This window comes from Pleurodeles waltl, chromosome 12 (genome assembly GCF_031143425.1).
Source record: "Pleurodeles waltl isolate 20211129_DDA chromosome 12, aPleWal1.hap1.20221129, whole genome shotgun sequence".
Classification (NCBI taxonomy): domain Eukaryota; kingdom Metazoa; phylum Chordata; class Amphibia; order Caudata; family Salamandridae; genus Pleurodeles; species Pleurodeles waltl.
Genome location: NC_090451.1, coordinates 288,910,357 through 288,931,790, shown reverse-complemented (window position 1 = coordinate 288,931,790; position 21,434 = coordinate 288,910,357). Strand labels below are relative to the sequence as shown.

General features: G+C 41.2%; 1 protein-coding gene across 1 annotated transcript in view; it reads left to right on the top strand.

Moving 5' to 3' along the window:
• The window catches only part of SLC6A2 (solute carrier family 6 member 2), an 821,779-nt gene that overhangs the window by 751,205 nt on the left and 49,140 nt on the right, over positions 1-21,434 (top strand). Inside the window, exon 11 of the mRNA XM_069216273.1 lies at positions 1,163-1,262. Coding sequence (XP_069072374.1) covers positions 1,163-1,262 — 100 coding nt within the window. The remainder of the gene's footprint in view (positions 1-1,162; positions 1,263-21,434) is intronic.

The window sequence follows — 21,434 nt, the reverse complement described above, 5'->3', positions numbered from 1 at the left end:
TTTTTTTTAATTTAAAATGTTACCCTGTCAATAAAATGTTCTCCTAACCACAATGTTACTTTAATCTTTTTTTCAGTGAATATATATGTACATACTTTCACACAATCTTTGTGATTACCCATTGTAGGTGATCCCACCAGTTTGATCTGTAACCTCTTGTACACCCCCTAAAATTCACTCCTGGAGACACTACTGTCCCAAAACAAAAATGTGACTTTTTTGCAGTGTACCAGGAACATGCTGTGTATAATTCGGTCATATAGTGGTTGAGTCAGGTGTATCTTTAAATGTGAAAGGTTTTACTTTGGGCATTCACAAGAGGTGCGGTGCGACTGACAGTGATGTAGCCCATAGGCCCATAATGAGTTAATAAGTGACTCCCATTTTAGATTGTTTTTAAATGTGGCTCTTTCTCAAATTCATAGGTTGAAAGAACACAAGATCTAATAGGAAAGTAATAGGTAATAATTGTAAAAAATATCTTTGTGTAGCAGAACATCAGGGGTGTAGCTTGTTCAGTAGATTTTTTTGGGGGGTAAACTTCAGATTTCCCAACAATCCAGCACAGCATGAGAGGGGCTTAAGGGGCAGTGTATGTTGTTAGGCACAATATTTTTCAAACTAATCAACATTCTTTAAGACCTTCAAAACATGAGAGAGTGTCTATTTTTTATTTTTATGTCTATGAGTATGTAAAACTCCCAGGTGAAATCTGCCAGACACCTCGCCATACCTGACTGATTGCCTTTGTAGCCACCTATTCACAACAGAATACATTTTTAAGTCAGGTGTAACATCCCAACCACCCACCCTGAAGCTACACCACCGCAAAAACATGAAGGCGGATCACAATACCCACAGGAACACTCTTTCAGATTATACATTGCATTTTTGCAAAAATATTGAGATCCTAATTACCTTTTGAGGAAATGTTATCTCTTATAATTACATATCTTCATATCTACATAAGTTGTTCTTATAAAGAAATTCAGCATTTTTCAGACTCTCTTCAAGTAGAGCTGACCCTAAATCCTCCACAGTAGTCCTAGACAAAACACTTTTTTTCAGTTTCATTGAGCAAGTGTTTTAACGAAAAGATGGGAAGAACATGTTTCTTACAAAGATGATGACACGCTCTGAATACTGGCTTATTCTTTTCCAGGGTGGAATTTATGTATTCACACTATTGGACTCATTTGCAGCAGGCACATCCATCTTATTTGCTGTTCTGATGGAAGCCATTGGTGTTTCATGGTTTTATGGCAAGTATTATACATTTAATTCTTAAATATTACTGTGAAAATTAGGGAAGAAACAATACAATTATTGCCCTTATTACAATGACTGTTTATGTATTCTGAAATCGTTCACATTCAAAATTGAAATGCGGGGTTCTTTGACACTGCTGTGTATTATATTCTGTTGTTTCCGGGCTGTGGCACACATTTCTTTCACTAACAACTATCTTTCAGAATTTCTGGAGATCTGATATCTAGTGTACCTATACTTCCATTTATTCCATAAGGTCGAATTGTTTTACTTGGTACATGCAGAGCTATTTAAAAATTTCTTTATTCTATATCTCTATATGTCCTTGTGTACACTGGCTCTAAGTGCCATCCTAGAGTGTTGATTCTGATTGGCTACTGAATGCATCCAATGTACCAGTAAATCTAAGGAATCATGGGTCTTCCTGACACAGTTTCTGATAACAGCAGAAGGTACTCTTCACTACCACAACAAATTGACTTTAATATTGTGATAAAAAATATAGACGTAATGTGATGTGGATGGATCTTGGGAAGAGTCCCATTGGACCACACTGCTTGCTCATAGAACACTGGGGCAACAATAAAGGCAGAATAATGGATAGCGGCGAAGTAGAGACGGGCTGTTGCAAAGTGTGAGTAATTTCTTTCTCATGTCTCAAGTGCCTCCCTTTACCCCCACATACTTGATAAATGATTAACTTAAAGTATCAGGAGTGACTTTTGATGAGAATGCTTTAAAGTGAAATGTTGGTTGGGCAACCCATTTGCTTTTGGTTTGGGCCAACCCATTCACAGTGGACCACTGTGATGCCAAACCTAAACCAGTGCATCACGTGCAGGGCTTTCATCCGAGAGACATTCGGATTAATGTTGGCAAGTCATTCAAGTCTCAGCATTACATGTTTGTTAAACTGTGGGAGCCAGGGTAAACAGTATTGCATATGAGCCATAGGACCTAGGGACACACACATCGTGAGTGTTAGTGGGTGAGATACCTACTACCATAGAAGATTACAAAGGAGAACACCATGGTGACTTTGAAGTGCACCTCAGAATGTGGTAGAGTACATAGTGATCTGCAGGTCTATCAATGGCATCGTTTTGACAGCAACTGCAGATGTGACGCATAGATATACCATGACCCACAGTGGGCCAGTGCAGACAGCAGAGATGATTTTTGACAGCAGCCATGTGAAAGTCTGCAGTTAATGTGGACGCGCAGTCCAAGAAGCCTTTGAAACGATTTAGCAGTTTCACTAAATGCAGTGCAAGTCATGCATGTTGAATGCAATGAATCGATCTAATGAGAACAGTGGTGTCTATGTACCCGTGCCACGCTCAGCTTCACACTACAATATTAATTGCAGTGCGTGTATTTCCCGAAATTGAGACAGATTTGAGTAAGTGGATGATATCTGAACTCGGTTAAATAGAGTCTGGTGGATTTTCCGTATCTCAGGCATAGGTGTCAAGGAATATTATAGAAAAAGGACGTCCAAAACATGGAATCGACAACAAAAACTAAGTCCTTAAAACATTCAGCAATAGTTTTAAGCATTATTTCACATGTTGGACAATCTAAAAGGTGGAAGAACACCTAAACGCCACACTATACCACAGGCCCCATCCTCATTAAATAATTTGTATGTTAAAGTGAATCAAACAACGTATACAACAAGTTCATTTCAGTGATAAAAGTAACCACTGGTTAACCTCATGATAATGAATCCCTTTTTAATGGCTGTGGTATTTCTTGGTGCTTTTGTTGCAAGAGTATGAGCAATAAACTAACATTTTTCATTATATTAAAAATAATATACATATTTATTACTCCTAAAGTCTCTAATGTGATTTTTAAGCAACCTCTCTAGTTATCATCATATCTGGCTCCCAATTCTTTCTTTCTATGGGTTTTTACATGTACCATTTGATATAAGCTCTGCCCAGCACTTCTGGGATGCTCAGCGAATGGACACATTAAAAATGCACGTATTTGTCTGCCCATCTTACAGGGAGTGCAGAATTATTAGGCAAGTTGTATTTTTGAGGATTAATTTTATTATTGAACAACAACCATGTTCTCAATGAACCCAAAAAACTCATTAATATCAAAGCTGAATATTTTTGGAAGTAGTTTTTAGTTTGTTTTTAGTTTTAGCTATGTTAGGGGGATATCTGTGTGTGCAGGTGACTATTACTGTGCATAATTATTAGGCAACTTAACAAAAAAAAATATATACCCATTTCAATTATTTATTATTACCAGTGAAACCAATATAACATCTCAACATTCACAAATATACATTTCTGACATTCAAAAACAAAACAAAAACAAATCAGTGACCAATATAGCCACCTTTCTTTGCAAGGACACTCAAAAGCCTGCCATCCATGGATTCTGTCAGTGTTTTGATCTGTTCACCATCAACATTGCGTGCAGCAGCAACCACAGCCTCCCAGACACTGTTCAGAGAGGTGTACTGTTTTCCCTCCTTGTAAATCTCACATTTGATGATGGACCACAGGTTCTCAATGGGGTTCAGATCAGGTGAACAAGGAGGCCATGTCATTAGATTTCCTTCTTTTATACCCTTTCTTGCCAGCCACGCTGTGGAGTACTTGGACGCGTGTGATGGAGCATTGTCCTGCATGAAAATCATGTTTTTCTTGAAGGATGCAGACTTCTTCCTGTACCACTGCTTGAAGAAGGTGTCTTCCAGGAACTGGCAGTAGGACTGGGAGTTGAGCTTGACTCCATCCTCAACCCGAAAAGGCCCCACAAGCTCATCTTTGATGATACCAGCCCAAACCAGTATTCCACCTCCACCTTGCTGGCGTCTGAGTCGGACTGGAGCTCTCTGCCCTTTACCAATCCAGCCACGGGCCCATCCATCTGGCCCATCAAGACTCACTCTCATTTCATCAGTCCATAAAACCTTAGAAAAATCAGTCTTGAGATATTTCTTGGCCCAGTCTTGACGTTTCAGCTGGTGTGTCTTGTTCAGTGGTGGTCGTCTTTCAGCCTTTCTTACCTTGGCCATGTCTCTGAGTATTGCACACCTTGTGCTTTTGGGCACTCCAGTGATGTTGCAGCTGTGAAATATGGCCAAACTGGTGGCAAGTGGCATCGTGGCAGCTGCACGCTTGACTTTTCTCAGTTCATGGGCAGTTAGTTTGCGCCTTGGTTTTTCCACACGCTTCTTGCGACCCTGTTGACTATTTTGAATGAAACGCTTGATTGTTCGATGATCACGCTTCAGATGCTTTGCAATTTTAAGAGTGCTGCATCCCTCTGCAAGATATCTCACTATTTTTGACTTTTCTGAGCCTGTCAAGTCCTTCTTTTGACCCATTTTGCCAAAGGAAAGGAAGTTGCCTAATAATTATGCACACCTGATATAGGGTGTTGATGTCATTAGACCACACCCCTTCTCATCACAGAGATGCACATCACCTAATATGCTTAATTGGTAGTAGGCTTTCGAGCCTATACAGCTTGGAGTAAGACAACATGCATAAAGAGGATGATGTGGTCAAAATACTCATTTGCCTAATAATTCTGCACTCCCTGTATTGTCAAAAAGTCCTGCACGAGTGCGAACGTGTGACTGGTATTAAATGTTATAGAACTGTACATTTTCTGAATTGCCATTTAGAAAGGTTGTTGACGGTGCGCAACCTGGATATTCAAAGAACGTATTGTTGAGATCCAAAATTTATTCGAGGATTTTTTCTGTCAGAACTTTAATTTCAGAGTCCATGGAACGACAGCCTTAGCCAACCATCCAATATTTCTGAGGGAATGTGGTCCTGGGAAAATATATGTTTTGATCTGGAGTAGGTTTTTCTATTGGTTTATCCGTATTTTTTAATGCATTGTTGATTTTTTTTTTTTTAAACCAAGTCCAATAAACGAATGATAATTATTGTTCATTCAGGCTTACTCACTTTAGGATCTTGTACGGGAATTTAGAAGGTTCTTGGGGCGGGTGTTTGTTTCTGTTATTAAATCTGTTGGAGTTAGAATAAATACGTAAGAATGAAGAATAGCAATTTATCCGTACTATCTGGACTTACGTTTTACCAGCTCTTCATGGGAGATGTTTTTATGCCTCATGCATTTAGCTATGTGTTCGTCAGTTCTTTGCCAATCTTATGGTTCTATAACTATTTGTGGATTATTATTATTAAGCAGTCCTATATTTTTTTCTCTATAGATGGGAGGTGTGTTTATTTTGAGTTCCTATTAGCAACAGACAATTCTGTCGAGTTTGGGCTTGTGTTCCAATTAAATTATCTCTTTTTATTATCAAATTGTGACGCTTATACTCAAGACGTGGGGAGGATTATTCAAATTCCTGTCACCTGGAGACTTTATCTGATTTAACAGCATGTAGTTATTTTGGCAAAATTTCCATAGAGCGTAAATCAGTCATCTGGACAGTACTGATTTCTCCGAAGGCAAGTCTACTTGAGTGGAAGGTATATCCATCACGGTTTGCCACTGCAAGAACGCTTTTCGATTTTCTTTTTTGTTTGTAGTCAGTGCTTGAAACGTAAAAATAAAATTGCAGGTACTCAGTGTCAGAGTACCTGCTTGCTTTTAGGAAGTGCCGGTACTCTACAATTAAAAATATTACCTTTATCTTTAGAAGTGCAGGTACTCTCCCGCTCACATTAAAAATGTGCTGGTACTCAGTACAGGACAGTACCGTCCAATTTAAATCACTGTTTGTAGTAACCGTCGGCTTATGGCTTTTCCTTCTAGGCAAAAAACTGAATGTCTATAAATTAAACTACCATACTCATCTATACACATTTGGGCTGAAGCACATAAAGTAAGCACTGGGAGACCTACATTAAGACATAGGGCCAAATCACAACAATTTTTGAATTGCGCTATTTTATGTTGGCGGTAAGTTAAGGCAGTGCTTGCTCACAACATCTTTCACCACTGTATTATAAAAGCAGGATTCTGTAGGTGGTAATATGTAACAAGATCATTCAGCCATATTTTTTGGGTGTCATATTTTGTGGTGGGAGTGTGTCGTTTGTATGTTTCTGTGTTTTTGTGCTGCGTTATTACAATTTGATTTTGTTGTGCTGTACTACAAATGATGTGTTGCATTCTGTTTTGACTATTTTGTTTTGATGTGATGTGATTTGTTATGTTTTAATTGCATTTTTAAGTTGCTCTTTTTTAGTTACTGTTTTATGTTATGTTGTTAGCTTTAGATGTCAAACAAATGCTGCTACAATTCCAGACAAAAGCAGCACATCTTCAAAGTTCCTGTAACAAGCATCCATTTACCACTGTCTAAGGTAGAAAAAAAACACCACTTCATTTCTCAAACTACTTAAGACACAAGCTGCCCTATAACACAACTGCCAGGTGGGCACAATGGGTGTATGCACCCACTTTATTTGCCCCTGGGGCACTTTGATATTACAGAAGGGGCGCAGAAACTTGTGACGCCATTTCTGTAATACTGATGACCCTGGCGCACATGTAGCACCAGCACTATCATAAGATGTCATTCCTTCATTTGCATGGGGGCATAGTCCTGTGCCAATGAGGGCAATAGTTTACCTCTATGCCTATGCCATTTTAGGGTAGTGGGCACAGAGGCTCTTTGGAGGTGCACTGAAAGTGTGCCATGAAAAGATGGTGTACTTTCAGTGTGCCTCCTAAAGGAAGCTCTCTGTAGGGGTGGAAGGGGGTCCCATGGACCCCCAGAATACCCCTACAGGCAGGTGCAGTCACTGACTCCTGCCTGCAAGTGGATCTTTCCCCCCTCTTGAACAAGCAGACAGCATGCCCCCTGCACTATGAAACACAGAGCGACTTTGAAGAAGCCACTCCGTATTTCATTTGAATTTGCTGCTCCCAGGGCAGAGTGAGTTCGCAGCTGCCTTGGATGCAACGCATTCTTTGTAATGTGGCACACTGTCCTTGTTTGCACTTAGTACACACTTTGAAAGTTGTGCTGTGGCACACACAGGGAAAGAGGGCCTTATGCATGATACAGCCCTGGACATCCCAAAAATGTGTCAGAGACTGAGTTTAGCACCCTCAGTGCTCGTCCCACTGTCTTTGACACAGTTTTGAGCTGAGTGGAGTCTTAAACAGTTGAAGGGAAGGTGCAAGTTACCACTGCAGGTTCAGCTCTTATTTCTTTGTTAAAGGGCACTGATACTGTGCCCTCAAATAAGCATGCACAACACATGGAACTCCCCTTTAGTGGACTGCACTCTACTAGTAAGTGTGAGGGTATGTGATGTAATGTGACCTTGGTGAAGCAATGTTTGTACTCAAGTGTGCACAGATTTAAATTCTAGAAGCCGTGTCTCAGTTAGCTGACCCTTTGCTTGCAAGTGCAATTTTACAATTTTCACATATTTTAAATCTAGGTACCTGCATAACCTGGTATTTTAGATAGCTAGTGAGATTACGAATGGAAGAGCCCTCCTGTTGGCATGCAGAGCCTTTAACAATATATTGGAGGATTGAACATTGAAATGGTAGTATCACATACATTTTGAACTTGGGTATGAAATGAGAATTGTGTCTTGTCAATGAAATTTTGAGAGTTCCTTCTTAACAGGTTGAAGGACCTATAGAAAGGACAAGAAAGCAGCTGTATGGCACTTTACTGCTCCCTCTTGACTTTTCCTAAAAATCTTCCTTTCATTAATTTGCTTCACATTGTTTTTATTTTTGTTTAGTAGTAACATTCATAGCAGAAGGTCAGTGGCATAACACAAAATGATGGAGCCTCCATGCAGAATGAAATAGGGCCCCCCTGGGTTTCCCATTTCATACAGATATTCATTGGACCTGGGCTGTATGGGGCTCCCTGATTATGTTGCCCCCCCTGCAGATGGTCGGGTGACCCTCTTGAGTGGAAGTAAAAAAAATATTGAAAAAACACATTGACGATATGGAAAACTAACTAGTTGATCTCGCTTGGTAATATTATGGTTGAGTGAGAGAAATGCGATACTACAAATGGCTTGACCCATGATATTAGTTTTATATTTTAAGGTTGTTTCATTGTAGGAAATTATTAACCATAAATCTCTAACAGAATAATTATCTTGTGTAGATTAAAATCAATATTTTTTTGCAGCTCACATATTGACTTGACAGTTCCTCGCCCCATTGTTGCTGCATTAGTGAATAGTCTTTTCAGCTGCTGATAAATGTTTAAGAAAGGCAGTATGATCTGCCCATTACAAAGAGATGTGTATCATTGCTCCTGGCTGTCTTTAAATACTTGTGGAATGAAATCTGGCATTGTTTAGCCCACCTCTGTTTTCTCTGGACCCCCAGTTGCTCGACTGACCCCGCAGGAAGTTAATTCCCGCCTGGAGACAAGCATGACATTTTGGCAGAGATCAGCAGAGCTAAAACATTTAGATCACATTTGAAAAGTGTATTCTGTTCTTGATTGAAATCGCCTTACCGTTTTTGCCTTGTGATCATCTGTATTTGGCAGGGCTCCAATCTGTTACTGTGATTCTTGTAATAAGCTGGCTGAGTGTTTTACTTCTGGGATTTGAATTCAGTCAAAGTTCAACTTTTCATAGTAGTCGGACTTTAGTACTTATTTACATATTTCAAGAAACTGTGAACGAAATGGAAAGTTAGTCAGACTATGTGAATAATCTTTGCTGACCTCAACAAGTGCTTAAAGGAAGGTTCCAAACAACTGCCACACAGGGCCTGCTGTACAAATATTTTGAGGTCAGACAAGCTGTAATTCAAAATATCGCACTTTTTTCTACTGCAAAATTGTGCTGTATAGTGTAAACCATTGGACTTTTCGTGTCTGAAATTTCTTACCAACTCACAAAGTACTTTCTACACTCCTTGCAATTTTGTAGGCGGAGGTGTGCGAAAAGATCGTCCATTTCCTCCTAACAAATCACTGTGGAATGAACCAATGATCTATCACTGTCAAAATAGGTGACAGCCATTCAGAAAATGGAAACAGCCTGTGAGAGACAACTTCCATTTTTAGGGTCGAGTGCAATGTGCTCTGTCCCTGGTGTAATCTGCCTATGAGCTTTTAACCACACCCATCAGTTTGGTTGGTTGGTGGGCTTGCATTTTACAATTCGTTTCATTTTATTAGTGAAAGGCATGCATACGTCATGCCTTTTCCGGTGTTTAGCCCTCCTCGAGCCCACAGGCCAATTACTGAAAACATAGGCAGCTCCATGTTTTCCCTATAGTTTCTGGACTACTTTTTCTCTTTATTTCACAGGCAGCACGATCTCGCTGGGCAGTAGTCGTTTGCTTTGCATGACATCGACCCTGTTACATGGCTAATTGCACTTTTGCCAGGTACATGGATAATTGCACTTTTGCCGATACGTTTCACTGCGAGCAAACTTCTGTTTCTTTTTGTGTGTTTACATCACGCTTCATGGTGACCATTGGCTCGCTTATGTGAAACTCTTTTACTTTTCAGTTTATGTGGCAAGAAAAATTCTGATTAGGAGTTTAAAATGAAAATACCTCTAACCTGAGCAAACGCGAGACCCTTTGCATTGCAAATGCTTGTTTGAATGCCTGCTACATGCATTAGGGGGAGCACCTAGTTGCCTATGGGAGCACTGCATGCTGTCCTCCATGTTATTTAATGAGTCAATTTCTTTACAGTCGCCAAGTTTCTTTAAGGGACATGACTTCTTTAAAAATAAAGAGCCTCATATACGAGGCCCTAGAAGCACACTGCACCAACGGAGAATCATTTTGCGCTCCGGTGGCACAGTGTCCCAGTCCATATTAACAAGGCCATGCAAAGCCACCATGTGTGGCTTTTCCTGGCCTTGTAAATATGGACCTCTTTCACACATAACACTGCGTGAAATGGGTGTTCCATAGGTGTTGCTTTGGGTGTTCCCACGCAACACCCATGGAACCCAAAGGAAGCTGACGCATTCCCAGATTTACAAGTCTGGGATGCGTCAGGTTTCCTATGCCACCTCAGGGGTGGCGGAAGAGTGACACAACGGGGAAAAATATCTCAATTCCTACTCATTTTGTAGCACACATAGAAAGAGGAAACCTCTCATGATTGTTTTTGTTCAAGAAGGTGTCCCTTCCTGCACAAAAACAATCATCCCCACAACACAGGCCCCCTTGCACCATGGTGCAAGGTTGCCTGCGTTGGCGCACTGCAGAAATTTGTGCACCAGCGCAGGGGAGAGGACAGAAATGCACCGTATCTTGTAGATATGGATCATTTCTGCCCTTTCCCAGTGGTGCAGGGTGGCGCAGCAAAGCACTTGCTGAGCCGACCTTCGCCACAGGCCTTGTAAATGAGGCCCAAAGTTTGCACTCAACTAATGCATATGCATGGACAGATGCCTTCTGAACACCACAGGCCTCCATCTTTAAATTCTCAGGGAGTTACAAAAAACATCCAGCACCATACAGTTTTATGAGGTAGGTGTTTTTTGAGTGTCTGTGAATGGTGGTTTTGCACTGCCACTGATGAGTACATCAAATGCAGAGAAAAGTTCATCTGGTGTCACAAAGCATTCAATGTGCTAAATACACTGATTGCTTTGTAAACGGACTTTAGTATGTACTTGCTTAAGTAAATGTGCAAAACATTGTAAACCAAAGCCACTTTCTCACTGACACACCCACAAATCTTACACGTCCATAGAAATTCTTTGTTTCTAAAGAAAATCTATGTTTCAACTCTGCACCCCTTACTTGGCTTCTATGTTTGTGCTAACTGTCTCCCTTTTATAACATACAGGTGCAGATTTACCAACATTTTTTTCCTGGTTTCAGTCACAAAATTGGCACAAAGCGGTTCAAAATGTTTATTTGGGGGTTTACTTTCCAGCACAAAACATTGCTTGCGCTGGATAGTAGCACTAAAGTGATGCAAAGCAGTGGAAGTGCTGCTTTGCATTACTTTGCTTCAGGGGTATGCACCATTATGGTCCATGGGCATGCCCAAACCACCACCCATGAGGTTTGATGCAAGTCTGTATCAACCATTTGTAGACAGGTCTTTCAGACAGATGAAAAAGCCTTTTTGAAACTGGCATTAAAAAGGAGATTTTTTTATGTTCTACACACTTTTCTGACTTTGCATCCGAGCTGCATGTACAGCACACATTCAAAGTTGGAAAAGTTTTATAGTTTGTCTAAGCATAGTATTTTATGATTAAAGAATAACCATTCAGTACAAAACTTCAGGGGCGGCTCCTCCATTATGGTGGAGGAGGGTCACCCCTCACTGTGTGTATTATAATTTTTTGGTAAAAAGGCAGGGTCAGGGGGGTGATGAGCAGTGAAGGGCAGTGCTCAGCATTCTCCTCCGTGAGCACATACGTGTTTGGCAGGCTGTCTCGTGCCGGCACACACATGCGCAGTAGGCTCTCTCCAGCCCAGCAACACAGTTGCCAGTCCGGAGAAAGCCTGCACAGGCTCCCAGTTTGCCTGGGAGTGCCCTGGCTGTTGCGCTCACAGCCAATCCTGATGCTGGTTTGAGCAGCATCAGGATTGGCCACAGGGTAGGCTGGGAGCCTGTGCCTGCAGTGACAAGGCAGAGAAGACGGAGGAGCGGAGCGGCACGCAGCATTCAGGTAAGTGGGGTTTTTTAAATTATTTTTGATACCACTCCTTCTGCTTGCCGCAAGCCGGGACTGCAAAATTTATGCTAGTCCTAACACAGACTGTGTGTGTGGCACTATGCAGTGTTAGGAAAGAGAGTAGAAGAATTATATCTCTGTAGATATTGTGCTGTCCTGCCCCACCCTCTCAAGCAGTGCAGCACAACAATTTTGGTTACTGTGCTGTGTTGCATAACAACTTTGTAAATCTGCCCCCTAGTGTCTGTAATGAAGACAACACTGCAGACATTTCATGTGTATTGTGTGAAGCATAATTAACATGAATGACACAGGCCTGGTAAAGGCCTTTTTCATTCACTCTGACATAATATGCATGGCTGGTTAGGCACACTTCAGTGTCTGGGTGCAATGATCATAAAGCCACCTCTATTTTATATTTCATTTTATTCACTTTATGTTTGAAGCATATGGTCAACAAACACTATCAGCATTTTAATTTGCAAATATGTACTTTATAAATTGCACAGTTGCCTATATTATCATGCCCCTGAATATATATGAACAAGTCTCTTCAAAGTGAATTGGGTATTAAGGCCAAACTGGCTGTATTGGGCACCTTGAGTTTCCCTGGGAGGCTGGAAGTGTGGCTGGCTACTTTTGTTACTGAGAGGCCGGATTCGTAGCAGTGCAGCAGTTTTAAAAGCACTGCAGAATTCCTTGTATATCAGACAGTTTTCGTGCAACAAAACAAGTCTTGTGATTAATGTACCAACTGGAGAAAAAACAGAATTTTGTCTAGTGGCAGGTTTGACTCATCTAGGTTGCGCAGAGGGTTCATCCTTTTTTTACTGTGCAGTTCATAAATTACAATTGTAATCTAGGTTGGAAAGTTATGTTTTTTACCAGTCTTTCATTATCCTAATTTTGCTAAAAGGAGTTTGTTTGGGTAGAATTAATTTCTTATTAGTAAAGTCAACCCTATCCACTGCGTTACATTCTGAATCTTGAATTTATGCTTCCCCAGGCCAAGCACTCTAAAAAAATGCCTCCTAGTATGGATGGCATGTGAATCCTACACCTTGTAGTCCCCTTTGACTTATATAATTTTTTCCATACACTGATTTACACAGTTATGATTTATTGTCTTAGTACTTGTGTGTGATGTAAAGAGCTCCAACACCCTACGCTGGTAAGATAGGCGCTATACAACCAATGAAATTCATGCAAGACAAGGGGTATGTAGAGATAGCAGGCAGTGTGGGAGGGTGATAGTGAGGGAATCATTGAAGAGCCCCAATACACTAAAGATTGCCATATCCTGGTGCACTGTAAGATCATCATTTACTATGTTTGAAAACGAATTCAATTGAATTTATAATGAAAAATGTGTTGAGAATGCACCATTTTTTCCAAATATTCTTGGGTTGGAGATCACCCCTCTAACCCTCCTTGTAGTGGTCAGGCTTGCTTGCTATGCATCACAAGGGGGTTGGTCTGACAAAATTTGCCAGGGCTTCGGGTTCCCAGTCCAACCCTGTTGGTTAGCAAATAAAAGAAGAGATAAAGCATACTTTACATGCCATTTCTAGTGGTCTTTGCCACAGTTTGAAGGTGTTTTCTGCCTACTGCCCACGCAAATGATCTACGTATTAAAGAGGTGCGCTTTAAGGCTTTGTCTGAACATGTGATCTAAGTGCCCTCTGCAGAGTACAGCATGGACTAGAACACCTAGAAAAGATGGCCTACTTGTGAACACCAACGAAATGCAGTTGGAGCACCAAGTATGGTGAGGCTGATATTATTTATCTTTAGATGACATAAGGGATTATTTTTACTATGATGACCGAGGGACAGAGCCAAGAAGACTCATATGTTAACCATCAAGGGCCTTGAGGCATTTCCTGGCTTCTGCTGGGCACCCATGCAAAGATTACATGGTTGACCTCTGTTCATTGTCATTGGTTGGACATGTTGCTTGATTTTATAAAACACTAATATGTGAGTTTATGCTCACAGTTAATTCTAAAATTTAACATATCTGTACTGCCTTACATCTTGGTATGCAGGGACACATAAGTAACTTATTTATTTTGGAGTGCTGCAAAAATATTCTAATGGAAATGTGAGGTTTTCATGACAGAGAATGCTTAAATTCTCAGCCTTTAGTAGAAGTATAATTTTCTCTCCACAAAATCTTCATACAAGTTAGCACCAGATAGATCCACTAAACTGAGCACTCAGATCAGCGTGAATATTATGAATCTTCTGAGCATTTAATTGGAGTGAGCTTTGATACATGCAGTTTTTATTTTTATTCTAAGCAGACAAATAAGCAGGTAAATTGATTGGGCTAACTAATCAGTCATTCAAAGGATCATCGTTATGTTGTGTCTGCAATATTTAAGCATAAACTATTCCTGTCTCCGGATGGTGAGAAAAGTTTCAATATATACATTAAAATTGGTAAGGGAAAGAGAAGTTGCCTTTAGATAAGTTAAGTTGGTGGATGTGGCAAGAAAGTGTGCAGTTCTACACAACCTTATCTCTTCATTATCATGTCAGTGATATGATCCCTATTTCTGATACATCCTACCTACAGATGTTCTTGGAGGGTTCAGAGGACCTATGTGTCACCAGAGTGCAAGGGTCCAGCAAATTCAACGTGGATACCTGACTTTCATCTATCAATCAACAAGGATTTGTAAAGTGATGCTAATCACCCAACAGTGTATCCATGCACTTGCAGGTCCCAGAGGCTCATTCGAACAGCCAGGTCTTAAGGGTCCTTCAGGATTCTGGAAGTGAGGTGATGGTCCAGAGTTGCAGGTAGGGGCTGCACAAAAATTGGTGGAAAAGCAGTGAGATACAAGGGAAAAGCAAGGAGAAGGCACACAAAAAAGGAAGAAAAAGCAAAGAGAAAGCAGTGAAAATGAGGGAAAAGCAAGGGGAAGGCACACACAAAATGGGGGGAGCAAGCGAGGCGAAAGTGGTGGGAATGAAGGAAAAGCAAAGAGAAGGCAGTCAAAAAACAGGGTAAAAAGCAAGGAGAAGACAGGGACAAGAGCAGTGCAGCATCACAGGGAAAGATGAGCCGGGGATCTGTTCATCCATCATCCTCCAAATATAAGCACAGATGTTCATGACAGGCAAGCCAGTGCCATGCTAAGTTCTAAGCAAGGACTGAATGAAGTTAAATAAATAATTCAGAATAAATTGGACTTGTGCAGGAGGTTGACACAATTTCTATGTGTTTAGGCACATTGGCTAGAATTAAAATGTGGTACAGATTACCAAGGGACGTAGTCATTTTGATAAATAAAACAAACAGATTTTTTCTGGAGCAAAAGTTACCCTTTCTTCTTTTAGGGAACTATGTATTGCAGTGGATTGAACAGGGTTCAGAATGCATGAAACTGAAAGCACACTTCCTGTGGCAATGGCTACCTTCGAATACATCATCATAAAAGAAGGTTGGAAAGGAATGGACTGGAATATCCTACACAACTTTGGGCTTGCTAGGTCAAAACCACTGCCATTATGAGGCGAAAGACCACTCACCACTATCTTCTGCATAGAGTTGCTTTCGTTTCATGACATATGAGCTTATCTTTTCTTCACCCTTGAACTCTTAACCTTTTGCGATTAACTTACTCTCTATGTCCACAACATCTGCCTGCTAAGTGCCCACAATACAGCCCAGCATCTCCCTTCGTGATCTTTAGCTATTGTGCTGGAATCATGCATGTCTTCCAAACACTCTCTAACATTCCATTGCAGCTGCCCCATCAGTAGCCAAGAGTGTCTTTGGGATTTTTCCTCTGTGCACTCTTAGACCACCTAGTTGGTATCTGAGCTGTAAATGATTACATCTTTTTCCTCAAGTCACTTACAGATCACACATTGACTTCTGCTAGATGTGTTGATATACACAATCACATTCTTTAATTACATTTTGTGAGTAGCAATTCTAATCAGAACTTGCTCACCAAGGTGTGTCCCTACAGCTGCCTCAATAAATCCCTTAAGTCAACATCATCTGCCACTGGAATCCTGAGGCTTTTGCTTGCCTGATATTTTTTCGCCACCTCTCCCTACTCATTTATAGCAGGGAAAGTGAGGCTGTAGGGACAATGATCCACAAGTTAATTGATGAGGAAATCAATCCAGCGCCTTCACCTCCAGCACCCAACCCCAATTGAGCGTTTTCAATTATTTGTATTTAATAGAGGGTATTTCTGAAATCATTCATGAGTTATCATTTAAAGTTCATAATTCCACTCAGTTGTAAGGCAGGCACACATATCTACTTATTTATTAATAATCCTTTGTAGGTCAATATGTGTTTGAGGAGAATCCTGTGTAGATACAAACTTCTAACATATATATAATTATTTGTAGTTCTTCAAAACTTTATGAACTTTAATGGTAGCTCATTAATTATTTGAGAAAGAACTCCTGTGAGATATTGAAGCTGTAGGAGTGCCTCACATGTGAGAGAAGACATGAAAGCCAGCATATGGGATTGCAAGCTCCAGGACCCTTTGCTACACAGAATGCTGTTGTCTGTCCACTGGCTTCCAGTCCCAGCTAGGGAAAGGGTCAGATCTTTTAAAACTCTGGCAGGCCATGGGCATCACTGAACTTTCTGCAAGTGTCTAAATTACATTTTTGTGACCACTTCATCTGCCACCAGAACCCTGAGATTCTCTCAATTTTCGATCACTTCTCTTTACCTGTGCGCAGTGGGGTAAGTGAGGCTTTAGGTAATTTTTTCATATGAGGGATAAATCAAAGACCCAGCACTGTTAGACTGGCATATAGGGAAATATGAACGTGGCAGTAGGGCGGGTCTCACAGGTCAGTGTGAGGGCCATTTGTGGGCTGTTTTTTGTGGGCTGGATTTTCAGATTTGCATATTGCAGGGACCAAACTGAGGTGGCATGATAGGCAAAGAATGGTGAGTTGGAATGCTACTACAAGCATATGCCCGTGGGTTTACTTAATGAAACCATTTCTTTCATCCCCTTTTGAACGTTTGGTGTAACACCTTGGGTGACCAAGGGTATGCCCAAATGTAGGTCCCTTGCTCACTATGCTACTGGAACCAAGCTACACTTGACTGAAGAGACACAATCCGGGTGAAACCGGTCATTTGCTGCTTGTGTTTCGGTGCAGGGAGGGTCCAGCCTGACAGTCTGAGCTAGAGCAGGATTTAGACTGATTTGCATGGGGTGGGGCTAGCCGCCATCCTGGATAGTCATAACTAGTGCAGTCCTCTCCCAGGCCTTGGGATTTTCACCTTATCCTAATGCCCCAAAAAGTCTACTTGAACACCCAGAGGTGCCACTTCATCCATTTTGAACTCCTTACCACTCGCACAGGGGTGGATTTGGAGTGGACAAGCTAACAGAGCTGAGAAAGAGGAGGGCATCAGGCACAGCATAAGATGGTGGTGAACTTGGACAGGCGCCTCCAATAGAGAGATCCCTTCTGTGACACTGAGGCCGAGGTCTTTGCAGCTTCCCGCTGCTGTGATGGACTTGGTGGTGGCCACGCCTGGGGTCCAATGTGTGACCTGCTATCATCATGGACAGGGAGCTCAGGCCATGTTGTGGGTGACCTAGGGACCATGCCCGTTACTGTGCAATGGGTGTCCTAGCACATTGTGGCCTGTGGGGCTGGGACTGTTGGCAAAGAGTGCCAGACTAAAAGCCATGAGAACCGCCAGGCTGGACTTGCAAGGCGGGGAGGCGGGTAGGGGGGCTCTTGTCAATATTGCTCCCTTGTGGGTTGCCAAGGACTCCCACCCCCCTTTGCCAGTTAAGAGTGGAGATTTGTAATGGCCTGTTGCCAGGTGGATGCCCTTGTGGCTGCCTCTGGACCTGGAGTGATCTTGGGGATGGAGGTGAGTGCTGGGGCCCGCCTCTTGTTGGTGCTGCACCACACATACTACCCTAGCTTGTGGAGGCCTACCCCACAGCAGGAGAACCGAAGAATTTCCCAAGTGGAACTGCAGTATTCTGACTTCCCTGTGTACACAGATAGGCACTTGGTGCTTCATTGGAATTCTACTCATCCTCCCCCTCACACACTACAGAGACTTATTGATCCTCTTTTCCCCAGCAGCAATCGCCCTGTATACCTATGGTGACTCAGCAACACCGAGCCCAGGCCACCTAACACAGGCCTCGCAATGGAGAGAAACCACTACCACAGAGAAGGTGAGATGACCACTGCTCCTCAAAAGAAAGCATGTCCCCCGCAGGAGGACACACTCAACACCATACTGGCCACCATTTGGTCCACACGAGATGTCTTGAAATCCAAATTTGACATGTTGGAAGTGGACATGGGCCATTTGCAGACTGCAGACACACTGCCTTAAACAGGTTGAGGCAGACCTAGGTACATAAGGCCCCATGTCCAGGGCACATGCAACTGACCTGAATGTATTGGCAGGGTGGATAAAAACTCTGGAAACACACATTGAGGACCAGGAGGGTACATTTAGGTGGAATAGCATAAGGGTAATGAGCCTGCAGGAGTGCGTTGAGAGTTCATCCATGCTTACCTACCTGGAGGACTGGCAGTAGGGGATTGTTGCTCCAGAAGGACTGTCTAAGCATTACAGTCATTAGAGGGTGCACATGGTACCTGTGAAACCTCATGCCCTGGCGGCACCCCCACGTCTCATTTTTGCTTGGCTGTTGCATTATCAGGATCAAGACTTTATTCTTTGACAGCCATGCAGTGCTCCACCCTATACAGTGGACAGTGCCTGAGTCTCCATTTTCCCTGATTTCACAATGGCTGTGCAGCAACAGAGGGCTTCTCTTCTGGCGGCAAAATGAAGGCTCCAGGAAATGGGAATCCAGTATGCCTTACTGTTCCGTGCTATGCTCTGCATCCAGCTGGATGGGAACATTTTCTTTTTCAATACAAAGGAGGAGGTTTGGGTAAATAGTTGGATACATAGAACTCTGGGGGCCACTGTCATCCAGCCCCACCATCTGTGAGTATTCGTCTGTGCAAGGACTTCGTGCGACTAACGGTTGTATACAGTCCACGCAGCAACAAGATCAGGTGCGATAGATGTGGCGGAAAAGTTGGTGCAGGGTGGTAGCAGCTCAGGTGGACATATGAGCTCAGATGATGACACACGCTTGTGCACTAGTAGCAACTCTGCAACAGATACCAGTCTTCTACTACCTAAGATCACACTGGGCACTGCAGATAAAATCATATGAACATCAGTTAAATGTTCTTCTATATGCCTATTAATCCTTTCCTATTTCAGGTCATGGTTAATTCTTGTATATGTTATAATTCAGACACAAAAGGGGTTACCACATCCCACTATACTGCCCAGAGCCTGAGACCTATGTAGGTGAAGATTTACAGGCTATCTCCCTCCTAAACAGTGTTGCAGGGGTCTGGTCACACATTGGAAAGCTCAGTATCTGTGGAGGTGACAAGGTTACAGAGGCAGACATCGGAGTTATTAGATAGAGAGTAAGGGTAGAATTTGAAACCAGACATGACTTTCAAGTGAAGCACCTACAGATGATACCATTATATATTTTTGAAAGTTGGTAAACACATAACTGAAGCACAGGTTATTTCTCTGTGGTGTCTTTGGAAAACATACCAAATTCAATCTTTTCAGAGGGAAAATTATCAATTGTGTCCTACTATGTGATTAGGTAGTTAACTGGCATATGCCTACATTTAAATTCAAATTCAGACTGACTTTTTCAGTGGACTGATGAATATTTGAAATGTTTAGATGTTAAAATGACTAGACTTAAAAGCCGTATAACAGGTGTATAGTAAGATCCTACAATATTACATTTGCCCAACAAAGTGGCTAAGGAGACCTCACTCTATCCTGGCTTAGGACTAGGATATGACAATAAAATATGCTTTCCCTAAGATCCTATATGTTATCATGAGTGTGTGTACTTGCATCCGACTTTAGACTTTTACGTATATTTCTTACTATACTTCTTGAACAATGAATTTAGATGGGGAAAGACCTTTGTTTCCCCTGTGATATTTTATAGTTTTAAATAATATACTTTATCTCAAATAGTTTTGTTTTATTGCAAGATGTACACTGTGTAGAACATTGCAAGTCGAAGATCCTTCCTTGTTAAAATTGAAAAAGCAAAGTTCTTGCTCAGTCCCACCAATCTTATGTTTTTTCCAGCTCAGAAGCTTTAAGAAATCTAACATCACTATGCCACCTACTTCATGCAAGGAAGTTGAAGTATGTTCTACGTCATAATTATCACCTATAAAAACTCCATGTTTCCTATCGTTGTTGCACTTTCCTTTTAGAAACCACACAGGGAATAATATTTTGGGCATAATTAATAAAGAAGAGAATTTTGGAGGATATCAGATGCTTTCATTTGTGGTGATATGATCTGCTTTATATTTGCCTAAAGTATAGGCTATGGGTATCTTAACTTTGGAACTATATGCATCATTAACCCAACTACAGAAAAGTGAAGCATGTTGATCCAGGATGGTAATGGTCAAAACATTGAAATTAAAGCTACTTATTAAGCATATTGTTGGGACATAATAGACTTATTTTCTAAGTTCTTGAGATTGGAATTTGAATGTTGGAAAGTAAGAAGAGGGAAGAACAGTTTGGCATTATTATAAGCTATTATATACAATTATGAACAAAATACTTTTGTTGCCCCTACAAAATTGGCTTAATAGGTGGACGTAGCCTATAAGACTTCTTACATTTTAGGTCTGGATCTGAAATGTGAGCAGCGATTACTCATTCTGAATTATTTGACACAATGCAACATTAACGACTCCTCTCTACAACGAACTTTGGAATCAAAAAGCAGTATTAGCTGCACATAATTGGTTCTTAGAGCCAGGAAATGTAAGAGAAAAATACAAATGGTGGACTATATGTAGATATGTCCTGCCTACAACAATAGAGAGTTATGCTCTCCTTAAGAAAAAAGGAAGAAATATTTAATTCGACCAGGAGAAGATACCTGTAACGTCATGACTTACTCTGTATGGCCTAATTCTCTTCTTTTTTACTTTACTATTGACAATGTAGAAGGAATATTGATTTCCAATTCTTTTTTTGTTTTTGGCTGTATTGGCATGTTTGGATTATCTTCAAATATTGATTGTTATGTTAAAAATCCAAACAAAAAAGTACCATCTTATGTGATACATTTTAATAGAAACCTGGACAATTAACACTTGTCCCTCTGCCACTTTGTCACCCACAGAACAGACCAGATCTTAAAAAAGGTTGTGTATTAGTCATATTTGAGTATCTTGGGGCATCTGGCAATGTATGCCTTCCTAAAGTTAGGAGGAAAAGGTCATAGATGAGAAAACAATGTAGATGATACTAACTGCCGATACAAATGCTGCATTTAATAGTTTCAATTAATGAGTAACCCAGGAAACTTTAAAGTAGCTAAAATCTTCTGCAAGCGTTCTTTGTTTTCTAATACATGAAAAATATCTAAATATGCTATCATTAAGAATTATAATTACTTTTCTTGCATT